The 18195-nt window shown below is 51.5% G+C and overlaps 1 protein-coding gene across 1 annotated transcript in view; it reads right to left on the reverse strand.

The window, feature by feature from the left end:
• The window catches only part of F2 (coagulation factor II, thrombin), a 39023-nt gene that overhangs the window by 17393 nt on the left and 3435 nt on the right, over nucleotides 1-18195 (reverse strand). Inside the window, exons 2-4 of the mRNA XM_075280766.1 lie at nucleotides 9315-9475; nucleotides 4661-4685; nucleotides 4214-4267 (exon numbers count right to left, since the gene is read on the reverse strand). Coding sequence (XP_075136867.1) covers nucleotides 4214-4267; nucleotides 4661-4685; nucleotides 9315-9475 — 240 coding nt within the window. The remainder of the gene's footprint in view (nucleotides 1-4213; nucleotides 4268-4660; nucleotides 4686-9314; nucleotides 9476-18195) is intronic.

Here is an 18195-nt window from a genome sequence, read left to right on the forward strand (position 1 = left end):
TCTCGGCCCTTATTTGCCCCTCTGCCCTTCTTTGCCCCTCTCTGCCCTTCTTTGCCCTTCTCTGCCCTTCTACTGCCATTCTTTGCCCTCCTCTGCCCTTCTTTGCCCTTCTCTGCCTTTCTTTGCCCTTCTCTGCCCTTGTCTGCCCTTCTCTGCCATTCTTTGCCCTCCTCTGCCCTTCTTTGCCCTTCTCGGCCCTTCTCTGCCTTTCTTTGCCCTTCTCTGCCCTTCTTTGCCCTTCTCTGCCCTCCTTTGCCCTTCTCTGCCACTCTTTGCCCTTCTCTTCCTCTCTTTGCCCTTCTTTGCCCTTCTCTGCCCTTCTTTGCCCTTCTCTGCCCCTCTTTGCCTTTCTCTGCATCTGTTACAGCAGATATTATATCTATGACATCACTCTCTATATTTGCGACATCTTGACCCCGGTCTTTCTCATTAGTTCATCTGAATATTCGGATTATTATTTTCTGGTCTCTCATTTGCATATTCGTGTTCAGTAAGTTCTTGAATTACTTCCAGATTTTCTCTTTGCGTTGATGCCGCAGCCGTGTCCTCCTCACATACAACGTGCTGCATTGCTTCCAGTGGAGTCGTACTAGTTGGCACATGCGTGTCAGCAGTAATCGCCGTTCGCGTCTTTGCCTCGTACTCTTGTCGCGTCTTTCCCTCGTACCCTTGTCGCGTCTTTCCCTCGTACCCTTGTCGCGTCTTTCCCTCGTACCCTTGTCGCGTCTTTCCCTCGTACCCTTGTCGCGTCTTTCCCTCGTACCCTTGTCGCGTCTTTCCCTCGTACCCTTGTCGCGTCTTTCCCTCGTACCCTTGTCGCGTCTTTCCCTCGTACCCTTGTCGCGTCTTTCCCTCGTACCCTTGTCGCGTCTTTCCCTCGTACCCTTGTCGCGTCTTTCCCTCGTACCCTTGTCGCGTCTTTCCCTCGTACTCTTGTCGCGTCTTTGCCTCGTACTCTTGTCGCGTCTTTCCCTCCTACTCTTGTCGCGTCTTTCCCTCCTACTCTTGTCGCGTCTTTGCCTCGTACTCTTGTCACGTCTTTCCCTCCTACTCTTGTCGCGTCTTTCCCTCCTACTCTTGTCGCGTCTTTCCCTCCTACTCTTGTCGCGTCTTTCCCTCCTACTCTTGTCGCGTCTTTGCCTCGTACTCTTGTCGCGTCTTTCCCTCGTACTCTTGTCGCGTCTTTCCCTCGTACTCTTGTCGCGTCTTTCCCTCCTACTCTTGTCGCGTCTTTCCCTCGTACTCTTGTCGCGTCTTTGCCTCGTACTCGTCGCTTCTTTTTCGCGCCACTTTCAGATCTTTTACTCGCTCTTAGATTAGCTGAACCAATACTTTATAGTGGAGAGCGCGATCCTTCTCCTTCGTTGCCGCTCTCCACGTCCAATACAAAGTAGAAGAGAGAGTGACTTGCGTCAGCTTCCGTTTTTTGTACGTCGCGGGCACGTTGTTGCTGCCCTCTGGTGGTAACTCCGCCACATTCCTAACCAATACGTTTTTCTGTTTATTAGTCGTATACGTAGAGTTCCTCCTTACTTTCGGCTGTTTTAGTGTTCACTGTTTTTAGAATAGTCTCATTATAATGTTGCTGACGAAACTGTTGGCGAATCGTATTTCTCCTTTCATGCCTGCTTTGGTTCATAGTGATCAGGTCGGCTTTATTCCGGGTCGGGAGGCACGCGATAATGTCTGTAAAACTGTTCTGGCCATCTCTGTAGCCCGCTCCACTAGAGTCCCTCTTTGTTTGGTTTCAATTGACGCCGAAAAGGCGTTTGATCGCGTCCATTGGGGGTTTCTTCGGGAGACCCTTGTGCAGATCGGTATTGGTTCCGGATTCTTGGGCAAGATCTTGGCTCTCTACGGGAATGCGTCGGCGCGTGTCCGTGCGAACGGAGTAATTTCAGACCCCTTTTCGGTCCGTAACGGTACCCGCCAGGGTTGCCCCCTCTCGCCGTTGCTTTTTGCTTTGGTGATGGAGCACCTGGCGGTGGCGTTGCGCCATTGCCCAGATGTTCACGGCATACCTCTGGGGTCTCGTGTGGTCAAAGCGGCGTTATATGCGGATGATCTTCTGCTTTATGTCTCCGATCTGCGGGTGTCGTTCCCGGCTATTCTGCGCGAATTTTCTCGTTTTGGTGCCCTTAGTAACTTTAAGGTTAATTTATCTAAGAGTGAGGCCCTTAATGTCTCACTTCCACCCTCTGAGGCTGAATTTCTGGCGCGGACTTTCCCTTTTAGGTGGCAGCCTTCCTCCTTCAAGTACTTAGGGATCCGTATCTCCCCTGATCCTGCTTCTCTATTCCAACTTAATTATCTCCCGCTTTTGGATGCCATTACTAAGGACTTGCGCTCTTATGGCGCTCGCCTTCCCTCTTGGTTCAGTCGAATTCATGCCCTTAAAATGGATGTCCTCCCCCGGTTTTTGTATCTATTTCAGGCCCTTCCTATCCCTCTCCCACGCACTTTTTTGGCCAAAGTACAATCCTTGTTTGGGAGGTTTGTTTGGGGCTCCTCTCGGAGCAGACTTGGGTTCCGTACTCTCGTCAGGCGTAAGTCCAGGGGAGGCGTTGGCCTTCCGGATGTGCGCCTGTATTATCGCGCCTCGGTTTTGCTTCGTTTATTTGACTGGCAATTCCGTCGCCATGACAAGCAGTGGGTGTCCATCGAATTTGACCTGTTATCATCCTCGCTCTCTTCTTGGCCGTGGATTCCACCGCATTTTCGTCCCAAACCCCCTGGTCTTTACGTTCTCCCTTCACACTTCTTGAAGGTGTGAGATTTGGTCTGCTCTTCTGGTCGCCTGGCCCGTGTTCTGGGCCCCTTGACTCCTCTCTTCGGGAATCCTATGTTCCCCCCTGGGTGCTCAGTGGATCGGTTCCTCTGTTGGGAGAGAGAGAATTGTACTCGTCTTCAGGAGGTGGCGGGCGACTCCCCGCTCCCTCCTTTTGCCCAGTTATGTAGTTCTCACCCCGACTTACGCCTCTCGTGGTTGGAATACGCCCAACTCCAGTCCTTTTTGAAGCGGTTCTCGCTTACTTCTCACCTCTCCCCTCCGGCCTTAGCCTTAGAATCCTTAGTTGGGCGACGGACCTCCCCGCCTCGCGCTCTTTCACTGTTGTATGACGTTCTCCTTTCGGATGTCACTGCAGGACTCCCCTTTTATGTTACTGCCTGGAACTCCGATCTTCCTGTGAGTCTGTCTTCTGCGGATTGGGACAGGTCCTTCTTGCTTTCTCATAAGTTGGCCCTCCCGTGTAGCGCTCAGGAGAAAAATTTTAAGATTCTGTCCCGGTGGTACAGGTGTCCGGTGCTTCTTCATAGGATTTTTCCTGCTGTTTCGGACTTATGTTGGTGCTGTGGCTCCGCTAGGGGTACTATGCTACACATTTGGTGGGATTGTGACGTTCTGCGGCCTTTCTGGGATGCGGTGTTCTCATTGTATTCCACGGTCAGTGGGCGCTCTGTGACTGTTTCTCCTCAGCTGGCGCTTCTGTCAGTCATCCCTGGCAAGCTGTCGGCAATTAAGGAGGACCTCCTGAGACATTTCCTTACGGCCGCCATGGCTGTTATTCCGAGACACTGGCGCAGCTCCACCCCACCCTCCATGCTTGAGTTCCTCCAGGAGTTTCTGCTTATACAGAGGATGGAGACCCTGGTAGCGGAGGATTCTCCCGCCTATTCCAAGTTTGAACTGCGATGGCGCCCCTGGATTCTGTTCCAGGAGTCCTCTGCTTTTTCTACTGCCTTCACCTGAGTGTGACATGGCCGTCTACTTTCCTCCCTCTTTTTCTTTCTTACCTTCCTTTTCCTCCTTTTCCTGTTCTAGTTCTGTTTGTGGTCTCACCGTCTTTGCCCTGTGTTTGTTTGTTCGTCCCGTCTCTTCCTTATTCCCTTTTCGTCTCCTCGTTGAGCTAGTTTTGATCATTGTGGTGAGAGGTCTCCTTTGGCCTTCTCGCCTACTGGTATATGTGCCTTTTTTATTGATGCTCGATTTATCTTTGTTTATTTGTGTTGTATTTTTATTGAAAATCCTTAATAAAACCCGTTTAAGTATAATGTTGCTGACAATGTGAACGTCGGCCCCTCTTGATCTTGAGGCCCTGGGCTGAAGCCTAGTTGGCCTATTGGTAAATCCGGCCCTGATGACCACTCTTCCCTATCACTACTAATGTACTCGTATACCCCATCAGTAATGGAGGAGCTGCCGATGTCTCACCTGCCAGGCACAGGTCCAGGGATTGTCTTGGCGGCTTCTTTTCGGGATGACAGGCTGTGGAGGAGAATAATATCACACAATGGGAGTAATAGGCGACATCACTAAATAACACGTCTTCCCTCCTTTCTGTGGATTCCTTGGCTGAGTTTACGTCTCTGCGTCTCCCTGGACTTGGGGCGGGCGTATGTATTACAATATTCTAAGGAGGTGACTATAGACACAGGCCTACGTCTTATCTATATGGGAAGGGTAAGAATTAGGAAGAATCTGATTGTTATGGGGGACACGAGTGTCACATGGACTGACCCCCTATGAACACTACAGAACGTGCTGTACCCGTCACACACGCCATGTACTCCCCTACATTGCTTCATACCAGACCCCGTGACCTGTGAGGCAATCAGTAAACACAGACATAAGTGCAGAGAGATGGCGGACATTACTCACATTGGTAGCGGCGCCAGAAAATGTCCTGTAATATAGAAGACACGGCTGTCAGAGATACGGTATATACATGTGTACAGACATGGCTGTCAGAGATACGGTATATACATGTGTACAGACATGGCTGTCAGAGATACGGTATATACATGTGTACAGACACGGCTGTCAGAGATACGGTATATACATGTGTACAGACATGGCTGTCAGAGATACGGTATATACATGTGTACAGACATGGCTGTCAGAGATACGGTATATACATGTGTACAGACACGGCTGTCAGAGATACGGTATATACATGTGTACAGACACGGCTGTCAGAGATACGGTATATACATGTGTACAGACATGGGTGTCAGAGATACGGTATATACATGTGTACAGACACAGCTGTCAGAGATACGGTATATACATGTGTACAGACATGGGTGTCAGAGATACGGTATATACATGTGTACAGACACGGCTGTCAGAGATACGGTATATACATGTGTATAGACATGGGTGTCAGAGATACGGTATATACATGTGTACAGACACGGCTGTCAGAGATACGGTATATACATGTGTACAGACATGGGTGTCAGAGATACGGTATATACATGTGTACAGACACAGCTGTCAGAGATACGGTATATACATGTGTACAGACACAGCTGTCAGAGATACGGTATATACATGTGTACAGACATGGCTGTCAGAGATACGGTATATACATGTGTACAGACACAGCTGTCAGAGATACGGTATATACATGTGTACAGACATGGGTGTCAGAGATACGGTATATACATGTGTACAGACATGGGTGTCAGAGATACGGTATATACATGTGTACAGACACAGCTGTCAGAGATACGGTATATACATGTGTACAGACATGGCTGTCAGAGATACGGTATATACATGTGTACAGACACAGCTGTCAGAGATACGGTATATACATGTGTACAGACATGGGTGTCAGAGATACGGTATATACATGTGTACAGACACAGCTGTCAGAGATACGGTATATACATGTGTACAGACACGGCTGTCAGAGATACGGTATATACATGTGTACAGACACGGCTGTCAGAGATACGGTATATACATGTGTACAGACACGGCTGTCACAAGAGCTGTCCCCCCCCCCATTAGCATGTCCTGCCTCACAGAATATGATGTCGGGTTGGGGGTCCCGTATACCCATCTCTGCCCATCAGTGGGTTGCAGGTCCAGCGCCACCTCAAAGTGTCGTCATAGGGTTAAAGATAGCGAGGCCTTAGACAGACGATAGTGTCAGGTCCCCATTACCAGTGACAAAGTCTAAGCTGGGGGCCAATGACATAAAATAGTCACGTGCCGCCATATTGGTATAACTAGCCACAATGGCCACAGAGAATAACCAGCATGGCTCCACCCACTAGACCTGAAAGTCTGACAATGACAAACTCCTTCCTCCGTGTAATAGTAAGATGCAGGAAATCTCTAGGCAGGGCCGCCATATTGTACAGCATGGCCGCGGTGGTGCAGCATGGCCGCCATATTGTACAGCATGGCCGCGGTGGTGCAGCATGGCCACCATATTGTACAGCATGGCCACGGTGGTGCAGCATGGCCGCCATATTGTACAGCATGGCCGCGGTGGTGCAGTATGGCCGCCATATTGTACAGCAGGGCCGCGGTGGTGCAGCATGGCCACCATATTGTACAGCATGGCTGCGGTGGTGCAGTATGGCCGCCATATTGTACAGCAGGGCTGCGGTGGTGCAGTATGGCCGCCATATTGTACAGCATGGCCGCGGTGGTGCAGTATGGCCGCCATATTGTACAGCAGGGCCGCGGTGGTGCAGCATGGCCGCCATATTGTACAGCAGGGCTGCGGTGGTGCAGTATGGCCGCCATATTGTACAGCATGGCTGCGGTGGTGCAGCATGGCCGCCATATTGTACAGCATGGCCGCGGTGGTGCAGCATGGCCGCCATATTGTACAGCAGGGCCGCGGTGGTGCAGCATGGCCGCCATATTGTACAGCATGGCTGCGGTGGTGCAGCATGGCCGCCATATTGTACAGCAGGGCTGCGGTGGTGCAGCATGGCCGCCATATTGTACAGCATGGCCGCGGTGGTGCAGCATGGCCGCCATATTGTACAGCATGGTCGCGGTGGTGCAGCATGGCTGCGGTGGTGCAGCATGGCCGCCATATTGTACAGCATGGCCGCGGTGGTGCAGCATGGCCGCCATATTGTACAGCATGGCCGCGGTGGTGCAGCATGGCCGCCATATTGTACAGCATGGCTGCGGTGGTGCAGCATGGCCGCCATATTGTACAGCATGGCCGCGGTGGTGCAGCATGGCTGCGGTGGTGCAGCATGGCCGCCATATTGTACAGCATGGCCGCGGTGGTGCAGCATGGCCGCCATATTGTACAGCATGGCCGCGGTGGTGCAGCATGGCTGCGGTGGTGCAGCATGGCTGCCATATTGTACAGCATGGCTGCGGTGGTGCGCCATGGCCACCATATTGTACAGCAGGGCCGCGGTGGTGCAGCATGGCCGCCATATTGTACAGCAGGGCCGCGGTGGTGCAGCATGGCCGCCATATTGTACAGCAGGGCCGCGGTGGTGCAGCATGGCCGCCATATTGTACAGCATGGCCGCGGTGGTGCAGCATGGCCGCCATATTGTACAGCATGGCTGCGGTGGTGCAGCATGGCCGCCATATTGTACAGCAGGGCCGCGGTGGTGCAGCATGGCCGCCATATTGTACAGCAGGGCCGCGGTGGTGCAGCATGGCCACCATATTGTACAGCAGGGCCGCGGTGGTGCAGCATGGCCGCCATATTGTACAGCATGGCCGCGGTGGTGCAGCATGGCCGCCATATTGTACAGCATGGCCGCGGTGGTGCAGCATGGCTGCGGTGGTGCAGCATGGCCGCCATATTGTACAGCATGGCCGCGGTGGTGCAGCATGGCCGCCATATTGTACAGCATGGCCGCGGTGGTGCAGCATGGCCGCCATATTGTACAGCAGCTCACAGGCTTCACACGTACGGCCAGGACTTCACTGAATCTTCTGCTACAACGTTCCAAGCAGAGAACCAGAAGAAGCTCAAACAAGGAGAAAACTCCTCAGGCCGAGGTTCCAGGTGGCAGAAACGTGACGCAGAATTGGTTTTGGTTTTTTTGAGCCCAAGTCAGGAGACGATTGAACAGTCTTAGAAACATCTAAGGGTTTGTTCACATGGAGGCAAAGGTCGCAAAACTGTTCTCCGCCGTGTGAACATTCCTCGCCGCAACGAATGGCGATGCAGCATTGGCAATCTGTCACGGCCTCCCGCTCCTAGGTAGATGCGAATGTATGGGCCTACACTGGAGCGTCTCGGGCCGCGCACACCGCAGCGGATTCAGCCGTGGAATCTGTGGCAAGCCAGCGGAAAAAAGAAGCGCGCAGCTCCACTGAAGTCAATGGGAGATGTTTTTGACGGCAGATTTTGAGTTGGATTCTGCGTCAAAATCCACTACCAAAAAGCTCCATGTGAACATCCCCAGAGTCTGTTATTTCTATTTCCATTCCTTCCCAATCACTTCTGACTTTGGCTCAAAAAACTGCAGCAAAATCTGCAAAAAACCTTCTGCGTTTCCACAAGATGGACCTCAGCCTTAAAGTGTCCTCCGAATATAAAAGCTCATCATGAAGGAAACGTCCAGGAGAAGAAAAGAAACCTTGTGACAGATCTTATTAAGGAAATTGGCCTCCTTCTCCTCTTATCAGTTACTTGTTAGCTAGAAGTCTATGGAGAGGAGGGGGAGGAGGAGGAGGAAGAGGAGAAGGAAGTGGAGGAGGAGGAAGAAGAGGAGGAGGAAGTGGAGGAGGAAGAGGAGAGAGGAGGAGGAAGAGGAGAGAGGAGGAGGAAGAAGAGGAGAGAGGAGGAGGAAGAAGAGGAGGAGGAAGTGGAGGAGGAAGAGGAGAGAGGAGGAGGAAGAGGAGAGAGGAGGAGGAAGAGGAGGAGGAGGAGGAAGTGGAGGAGGAAGAAGAGGAGGAGGAAGTGGAGGAGGAGGAGGAAGAGGAGAGAGGAGGAGGAGGAGGAAGTGGAGGAGGAAGAGGAGAGAGGAGGAGGTGGAGGAGGAAGAAGAGGAGGAGGAAGAGGAGGAGGAAGAAGTGGAGGAGGAGGAAGTGGAGGAGGAAGAGGAAGTTGAGGAGGAGGAGGAAGAGGAGAAGGAGGAGGAAGTGGAGGAGGAGGAGGAAGTGGAGGAGAGGAGGAAGGGGAGGAGGAAGAGGAGGAGAAAGGGGAGGAGGAAGAAGAGGTGGAGGAGGAGGAAGTGGTGGAGGAGAGGGGAAGAGGAGAAGGAGGTAGTGGAGGAGAGGGGAAGAGGAGGAGGAGGAAGAAGAAGAGGAGGAAGTGGAGGAGGAAGAAGAAGAGGAGGAAGTGGAGGAGAGGGGAAGAGGAGGAGGAGGTAGTGGAGAAGGAGGAGGAAGTTGAGGAGGAGGAGGAAGTGGAGGAGGAGGAAGAGGAGGAAGAGGAGGAGGAGGAGGAAGAGGAGGAGGAAGCTGCTGAGACACAACTACCTGCAGCCGCTACGCTGGGAAAAGCACACAAGAACTATTGGACTGTATTTGCCCGCGGCCTGCGCTGCCATAGTTCCGTGGCGTGGTATGGCGGTCATCTCACCGTGGCGTCCGTGGACTCCTTGATCTCGCGGGCCTCCTCGTAGCTGCAGATCTCCTCCAGACACTCCCGCTCCATGTTTCCTTGCTTCATCTCCTCAAATAATGTATTCGCTCTCCGAGAACGTTTCAGGACGGACATGGCCTCTCGGTCGCTGAGGAAGACTGGGAGGAGATGGCGAGATTTATTACCTCATGTGCTGCTGCGGTGGCGGCGTATACCTTATATATATAGTCTATAGACACGTACGGGGGGGGGGGATACGGACAGTGCGGCCCTGAGATGGGCCCTCATGTGATTGTGGCCAATGAACCACCCGGACATGACAGACGGGACGGACTGACCTCTGACTGATAAGATGGATCCGATAGAAGATACAGCGCAGATATATATATATACAAGGAGGCGGGGCCAACATGGCCGAAACCCCCAGATATATATATATATACAAGGAGGCGGGGCCAACATGGCCGAAACCCCCAGATATATATATATATATACAAGGAGGCGGGGCCAACATGGCCGAAACCCCCAGATATATATATATATACAAGGAGGCGGGGCCAACATGGCCGAAACCCCCAGATATATATATATATACAAGGAGGCGGGGCCAACATGGCCGAAACCCCCAGATATATATATATATATATATACAAGGAGGCGGGGCCAACATGGCCGAAACCCCCAGATATATATATATATACAAGGAGGCGGGGCCAACATGGCCGAAACCCCCAGATATATATATATATACAAGGAGGCGGGGCCAACATGGCCGAAACCCCCAGATATATATATATATATATACAAGGAGGCGGGGAATCCAGGGCCGGGCATCGGGGGAAACACCGGGCAAGGCCGACATTATGGGACTAACAAGGTCAGGAAGCCCATAGCAACCAGCCCATAGCAACCAGCCCATAGCAACCAGTCACAGCACATAGCAACCAGTCACAGCCCATAACAACCACTCACAGCCCATAGCAACCAGCCCATAGCAACCAGTCACAGCACATAGCAACCACTCACAGCCCATAGCAACCAGTCACAGCGCATAGCAACCACTCACAGCCCATAGCAACCAGTCACAGCCCATAGCAACCAGTCACAGCCCATAGCAACCAGCCACAGCACATAGCAACCAATCACAGCCCATAACAACCACTCACAGCCCATAGCAACCAGTCACAGCCCATAGCAACCAATCACAGCCCATAGCAACCAGCCACAGCCCATAGCAACCAGTCACAGCCCATAGCAACCAATCACAGCCCATAGCAACCAGTCACAGCCCATAGCAACCAGCCACAGCCCATAGCAACCAGTCACAGCCCATAGCAACCAATCACAGCCCATAGCAACCAGTCACAGCGCATAGCAACCAGTCACAGCCCATAGCAACCAGTCACAGCCCATAGCAACCAGCCACAGCCCATAGCAACCAGTCACAGCGCATAGCAACCAATCACAGAGCATAGCAACCAATCACAGAGCATAGCAACCAGTCACAGCCCATAGCAACCAGTCACAGCCCATAGCAACCAGTCACAGCCCATAGCAACCAGTCACAGCCCATAGCAACCAGTCACAGCCCATAGCAACCAGCCACAGCCCATAGCAACCAGCCACAGCCCATAGCAACCAGTCACAGCCCATAGCAACCAGTCACAGTGCATAGCAACCAATCACAGAGCATAGCAACCAGTCACAGCCCATAGCAACCAGTCACAGCCCATAGCAACCAATCACAGCCCATAGCAACCAGTCACAGCCCATAGCAACCAATCACAGCCCATAGCAACCAGTCACAGCCCATAGCAACCAATCACAGCCCATAGCAACCAGTCACAGCCCATAGCAACCAGCCACAGCCCATAGCAACCAATCACAGCCCATAGCAACCAGTCACAGCCCATAGCAACCAATCACAGCCCATAGCAACCAGTCACAGCCCATAGCAACCAATCACAGCCCATAGCAACCAGTCACAGCCCATAGCAACCAGCCACAGCCCATAGCAACCAATCACAGCCCATAGCAACCAGTCACAGCCCATAGCAACCAGTCACAGCCCATAGCAACCAGTCACAGCCCATAGCAACCAGCCACAGCCCATAGCAACCAGTCACAGCCCATAGCAACCAGTCACAGCCCATAGCAACCAGTCACAGCCCATAGCAACCAGCCACAGCCCATAGCAACCAGCCACAGCCCATAGCAACCAATCACAGCGCATAGCAACCAGTCACAGCCCATAGCAACCACTCACAGCCCATAGCAACCAGCCACAGCCCATAGCAACCAGCCACAGCCCATAGCAACCAGCCACAGCCCATAGCAACCACTCACAGCCCATAGCAACCAGCCACAGCCCATAGCAACCAGTCACAGCCCATAGCAACCAGCCACAGCCCATAGCAACCAGTCACAGCCCATAGCAACCACTCACAGCCCATAGCAACCAATCACAGCCCATAGCAACCAGTCACAGCCCATAGCAACCAATCACAGCCCATAGCAACCAGCCACAGCCCATAGCAACCAATCACAGCCCATAGCAACCAATCACAGCCCATAGCAACCACTCACAGCCCATAGCAACCACTCACAGCCCATAGCAACCAATCACAGTGCATAGCAACCACTCACAGCCCATAGCAACCAATCACAGCCCATAGCAACCACTCACAGCCCATAGCAACCAGTCACAGCCCATAGCAACCAGCCACAGCCCATAGCAACCAGCCACAGCCCATAGCAACCAGTCACAGCCCATAGCAACCAGCCACAGCCCATAGCAACCAATCACAGCCCATAACAACCAGTCACAGCCCATAGCAACCAATCACAGCCCATAGCAACCAATCACAGCCCATAGCAACCAGCCACAGCCCATAACAACCAGTCACAGCCCATAGCAACCAGTCACAGCCCATAGCAACCAATCACAGCGCATAGCAACCAACCACAGCCCATAGCAACCAGTCACAGCCCATAGCAACCAGCCACAGCCCATAGCAACCAGCCACAGCCCATAGCAACCAGCCACAGCCCATAGCAACCAGTCACAGTGCATAGCAACCAATCACAGTGCATAGCAACCAGCCACAGCCCATAGCAATATACAAAATGAAAGCTTGTTACTGGTTGCTATGCACTGTGATTGGTTGCTATGGGCTGTGATTGGTTGCTATGGGCTGTGGCTGGTTGCTATGGACAACTACCGCAGTTCTTCTTAGAGACCATTATAATGACTCCGCCCCCGGTTTTTGATTATTTTTTTTCCTTTGTATTTTATTGGGGGACAGTTGTTATTTTTCTGGTCTTGCTGCGGAGACTGCGCGTGTGATTAGTGGCCGAGCAGCGTGTGATTAGTGGCCGAGCAGCGTGTGATTAGTGGCCGAGCAGCGTGTGATTAGTGGCCGAGCAGCGTGTGATTAGTGGCCGAGCAGCGTGTGATTAGTGGCCGAGCAGCGTGTGATTAGTGGCCGAGCAGCGTGTGATTAGTGGCGGAGACTGCGCGTGTGATTAGTGGCCGAGCAGCGTGTGATTAGTGGCCGAGCAGCGTGTGATTAGTGGCCGAGCAGCGTGTGATTAGTGGCGGAGACTGCGCGTGTGATTAGTGGCCGAGCAGCGTGTGATTAGTGGCCGAGCAGCGTGTGATTAGTGGCCGAGCAGCGTGTGATTAGTGGCCGAGCAGCGTGTGATTAGTGGCGGAGCAGCGTGTGATTAGTGGCCGAGCAGCGTGTGATTAGTGGCCGAGCAGCGTGTGATTAGTGGCCGAGCAGCGTGTGATTAGTGGCCGAGCAGCGTGTGATTAGTGGCCGAGCAGCGTGTGATTAGTGGCCGAGCAGCGTGTGATTAGTGGCCGAGCAGCGTGTGATTAGTGGCCGAGCAGCGTGTGATTAGTGGCGGAGCAGCGTGTGATTAGTGGCCGAGCAGCGTGTGATTAGTGGCCGAGCAGCGTGTGATTAGTGGCCGAGCAGCGTGTGATTAGTGGCCGAGCAGCGTGATTAGTGGCCGAGCAGCGTGTGATTAGTGGCGGAGCAGCGTGTGATTAGTGGCCGAGCAGCGTGTGATTAGTGGCCGAGCAGCGTGTGATTAGTGGCCGAGCAGCGTGTGATTAGTGGCCGAGCAGCGTGTGATTAGTGGCCGAGCAGCGTGTGATTAGTGGCCGAGCAGCGTGTGATTAGTGGCCGAGCAGCGTGTGATTAGTGGCGGAGCAGCGTGTGATTAGTGGCCGAGCAGCGTGTGATTAGTGGCCGAGCAGCGTATGATTAGTGGCGGAGACTGCGCGTGTGATTAGTGGCCGAGCAGCGTGTGATTAGTGGCGGAGACTGCGCGTGTGATTAGTGGCCGAGCAGCGTGTGTTTAGTGGCGGAGCAGCGTGTGATTAGTGGCCGAGCAGCGTGTGATTAGTGGCCGAGCAGCGTGTGATTAGTGGCCGAGCAGCGTGTGATTAGTGGCCGAGCAGCGTGTGATTAGTGGCCGAGCAGCGTGTGATTAGTGGCCGAGCAGCGTGTGATTAGTGGCCGAGCAGCGTGTGATTAGTGGCCGAGCAGCGTGTGATTAGTGGCCGAGCAGCGTGTGATTAGTGGCCGAGCAGCGTGTGATTAGTGGCCGAGCAGCGTGTGATTAGTGGCCGAGCAGCGTGTGATTAGTGGCCGAGCAGCGTGTGATTAGTGGCCGAGCAGCGTATGATTAGTGGCGGAGACTGCGCGTGTGATTAGTGGCCGAGCAGCGTGTGATTAGTGGCGGAGACTGCGCGTGTGATTAGTGGCCGAGCAGCGTGTGTTTAGTGGCGGAGCAGCGTGTGATTAGTGGCCGAGCAGCGTGTGATTAGTGGCCGAGCAGCGTGTGATTAGTGGCCGAGCAGCGTGTGATTAGTGGCCGAGCAGCGTGTGATTAGTGGCGGAGACTGCGCGTGTGATTAGTGGCCGAGCAGCGTGTGATTAGTGGCGGAGACTGCGCGTGTGATTAGTGGCCGAGCAGCGTGTGATTAGTGGCGGAGACTGCGCGTGTGATTAGTGGCCGAGCAGCGTGTGATTAGTGGCCGAGCAGCGTGTGATTAGTGGCCGAGCAGCGTGTGATTAGTGGCGGAGACTGCGCGTGTGATTAGTGGCCGAGCAGCGTGTGATTAGTGGCCGAGCAGCGTGTGATTAGTGGCCGAGCAGCGTGTGATTAGTGGCCGAGCAGCGTGTGATTAGTGGCCGAGCAGCGTGTGATTAGTGGTGGAGCAGCGTGTGATTAGTGGCCGAGCAGCGTGTGATTAGTGGCCGAGCAGCGTGTGATTAGTGGCCGAGCAGCGTGTGATTAGTGGCCGAGCAGCGTGTGATTAGTGGCCGAGCAGCGTGTGATTAGTGGCCGAGCAGCGTGTGATTAGTGGCGGAGCAGCGTGTGATTAGTGGCCGAGCAGCGTGTGATTAGTGGCGGAGCAGCGTGTGATTAGTGGCCGAGCAGCGTGTGATTAGTGGCCGAGCAGCGTGTGATTAGTGGCCGAGCAGCGTATGATTAGTGGCGGAGACTGCGCGTGTGATTAGTGGCCGAGCAGCGTGTGATTAGTGGCGGAGACTGCGCGTGTGATTAGTGGCCGAGCAGCGTGTGTTTAGTGGCCGAGCAGCGTGTGATTAGTGGCCGAGCAGCGTGTGATTAGTGGCGGAGCAGCGTGTGATTAGTGGCCGAGCAGCGTGTGAATAGTGGCCGAGCAGCGTGTGATTAGTGGCCGAGCAGCGTGTGATTAGTGGCCGAGCAGCGTGTGATTAGTGGCCGAGCAGCGTATGATTAGTGGCAGAGACTGCGCGTGTGATTAGTGGCCGAGCAGCGTGTGATTAGTGGCGGAGACTGCGCGTGTGATTAGTGGCCGAGCAGCGTGTGTTTAGTGGCGGAGCAGCGTGTGATTAGTGGCCGAGCAGCGTGTGATTAGTGGCCGAGCAGCGTGTGATTAGTGGCGGAGACTGCGCGTGTGATTAGTGGCCGAGCAGCGTGTGATCGGCGGCAGGCTGACACTCCCGTTATACTGTGTGGAGGCCAAGAATGGGGGCGCTATACCGTAGGGGGGTTTCAAGCCAAAGGTTTGCTTGGTCGTGGCCATAAGGAGTGCAGCGGTAGCCGTCACTGAGGGGGCCCCAAAGCTCCTTGTGTCACATACAATACCCCCATGGCAGACAGGGCCCCACCACAGATTATACAGCGGGGCCCGGCCTAGCACTTCAGTCCCATCCATGTGAATGTCGGGTTTCTCCTCTCTCTATATTTTGCTCTTCGTGTTTCTCGCCGGCGCCGTTCTTGTCCAGTGACTTTACTTGGTATTAGAGAGAAAGAAGGAAGACGCCATAATCCTCCTCACTTAGTTCTGTGTGCGGAGTGTCTGTAGATTATACAGCCTGACCGCGGCGGGGGGAGCTCCGACAGCTCCTTCTCACAATGGGGTGAAGCAGACGTCACTTATGGCACCGGGCAGTCCTGTCAGTGACCGACTGCTGCACCCCAAGTGTGAGAAGGAGGAATCGGAGCCCCCCCCGCGGTCAGGCTGTATAATCTACACCAGGCCGAGCGCAGACACTCCGCACACAGAGCTAAGTGCTCCTGAAGTCTGCCTTCTTTCTCCTTAGCTGCTATGGCCTCCTCGTATATCTTCTCTCCTCAGTCTGTGTGTCCTGTAATATATTACTGTGTATTATCCTGTATCTGTATTACTAGGCTGCTGGAACATACTGAGTATCCGCACTGTGCGACTATTACAGGATTATCTTATCTTATTACAGATCAGTTCAATTAACTTGTATGTGGCCCGGCTGGAAACACAGACACAACCAGGGGCCAATGTGGCAACTAAGAACTTCAATCTATAGGACGGGGCCACACACAAGGGGGCAGTGCCGGGACCGCCGAGGACTGGAACCAAATAAACCTAAAGATTAAATGGAAGAAAAGATCTATAAAGATATCTACATGTCCCGTATACTGCAATAGAACGTAGGGATATACTATATACAGTAACTGACTACAGGATATAATGGGAACAGAAGGTTGTCAGACGGAACAGATAGATAGATAGATAGATAGATAGATAGATAGATAGATAGATAGATAGATAGATAGATAGGAGAGAGATAGATAGATAGATAGATAGATAGATAGATAGGAGATAGATAGATAGATAGATAGATAGGAGATAGATAGAGAGATAGATAGATAGGAGATAGATAGATAGATAGATAGATAGATAGATAGATAGATAGGAGATAGGAGAGAGATAGATAGATAGATAGATAGATAGATAGATAGATGATAGATAGGAGATAGATAGATAGATAGATAGATGATAGATAGATGATAGATAGATAGGAGATAGATAGATAGATAGATAGATAGATAGGAGAGAGATAGATAGATAGATAGATAGATAGATAGATAGATAGGAGATAGATAGATAGGAGATAAATAGATAGATAGATAGATAGATAGAAGATAGATAGATAGGAGATAGATAGATAGATAGATAGATAGATAGATAGATAGATAGGAGATAGATAGATAGATAGATAGATAGATAGATAGATAGAGAGATAGATAGATAGATAGATAGATAGATAGAAGATAGATAGATAGGAGATAGATAGATAGATAGATAGATAGATAGATAGATAGATAGATAGATAGGAGATAGATAGATAGGAGATAGATAGATAGATAGATAGATAGGAGATAGATAGATAGATAGATAGATAGATAGATAGATAGATAGATAGGAGATAGATAGATAGATAGATAGGAGATAGATAGATAGATAGATAGATAGATAGATAGATAGATAGATAGGAGATAGATAGATAGATAGATAGATAGATAGATAGGAGATAGATAGATAGATAGATAGATAGATAGATAGATAGGAGATAGATAGATAGATAGATAGATAGATAGGAGATAGATAGATAGATAGATAGATAGATAGATAGATAGATAGATAGATACAGTCCTATGAAAAAGTTTGGGCACCCCTATTAATCTTAATCATTTTTAGTTCTAAATATTTTGGTGTTTGCAGCAGCCATTTCAGTTTGATACATCTAATAACTGATGGACACAGTAATATTTCAGGATTGAAATGAGGTTTATTGTACTAACAGAAAATGTGCAATATGCATTAAACCAAAATTTGACCGGTGCAAAAGTATGGGCACCTCAACAGAAAAGTGACATTAATATTTAGTAGATCCTCCTTTTGCCTCTAGTCGCTTCCTGTAGCTTTTAATCAGTTCCTGGATCCTGGATGAAGGTATTTTGGACAAACAATACAAGTTCAGTTAAGTTAGATGGTGGCCGAGCATGGACAGCCCGCTTCCAATCATCCCACAGATGTTCAATGATATTCAGGTCTGGGGACTGGGATGGCCATTCCAGAACATTGTAATTGTTCCTCTGCATGAATGCCTGAGGATTTGGAGCGGTGTTTTGGATCATTGTCTTGCTGAAATATCCATCCCCGGCGTAACTTCAACTTCGTCACTGATTCTTGAACATTATTCTCAAGAATCTGCTGATACTGAGTGGAATCCATGCGACTCTCAACTTTAACAAGATTCCCGATGCCGGCATTGGCCACACAGCCCCAAAGCATGATGGAACCTCCACCAAATTTTACAGTGGGTAGCATGTGTTTTTCTTGGAATGCTGTTTCTTTTTGGACGCTATGCATAACGCCTTTTTTTATAACCAAACAACTCAATTTTTGTTTCCAAAATGAAGCTGGCTTGTCCAAATGTGCTTTTTCATACCTCAGGCAACTCTATTTGTGGCGTACGTGCAGAAACGGCTTCTTTCTCATCACTCTCCCATACAGCTTCTATTTGTGCAAAGTGCGCTGTATAGTTGACCG

The sequence above is a fragment of the Leptodactylus fuscus genome, chromosome 7, assembly GCF_031893055.1.
Source record: "Leptodactylus fuscus isolate aLepFus1 chromosome 7, aLepFus1.hap2, whole genome shotgun sequence".
NCBI lineage: Eukaryota > Metazoa > Chordata > Amphibia > Anura > Leptodactylidae > Leptodactylus > Leptodactylus fuscus.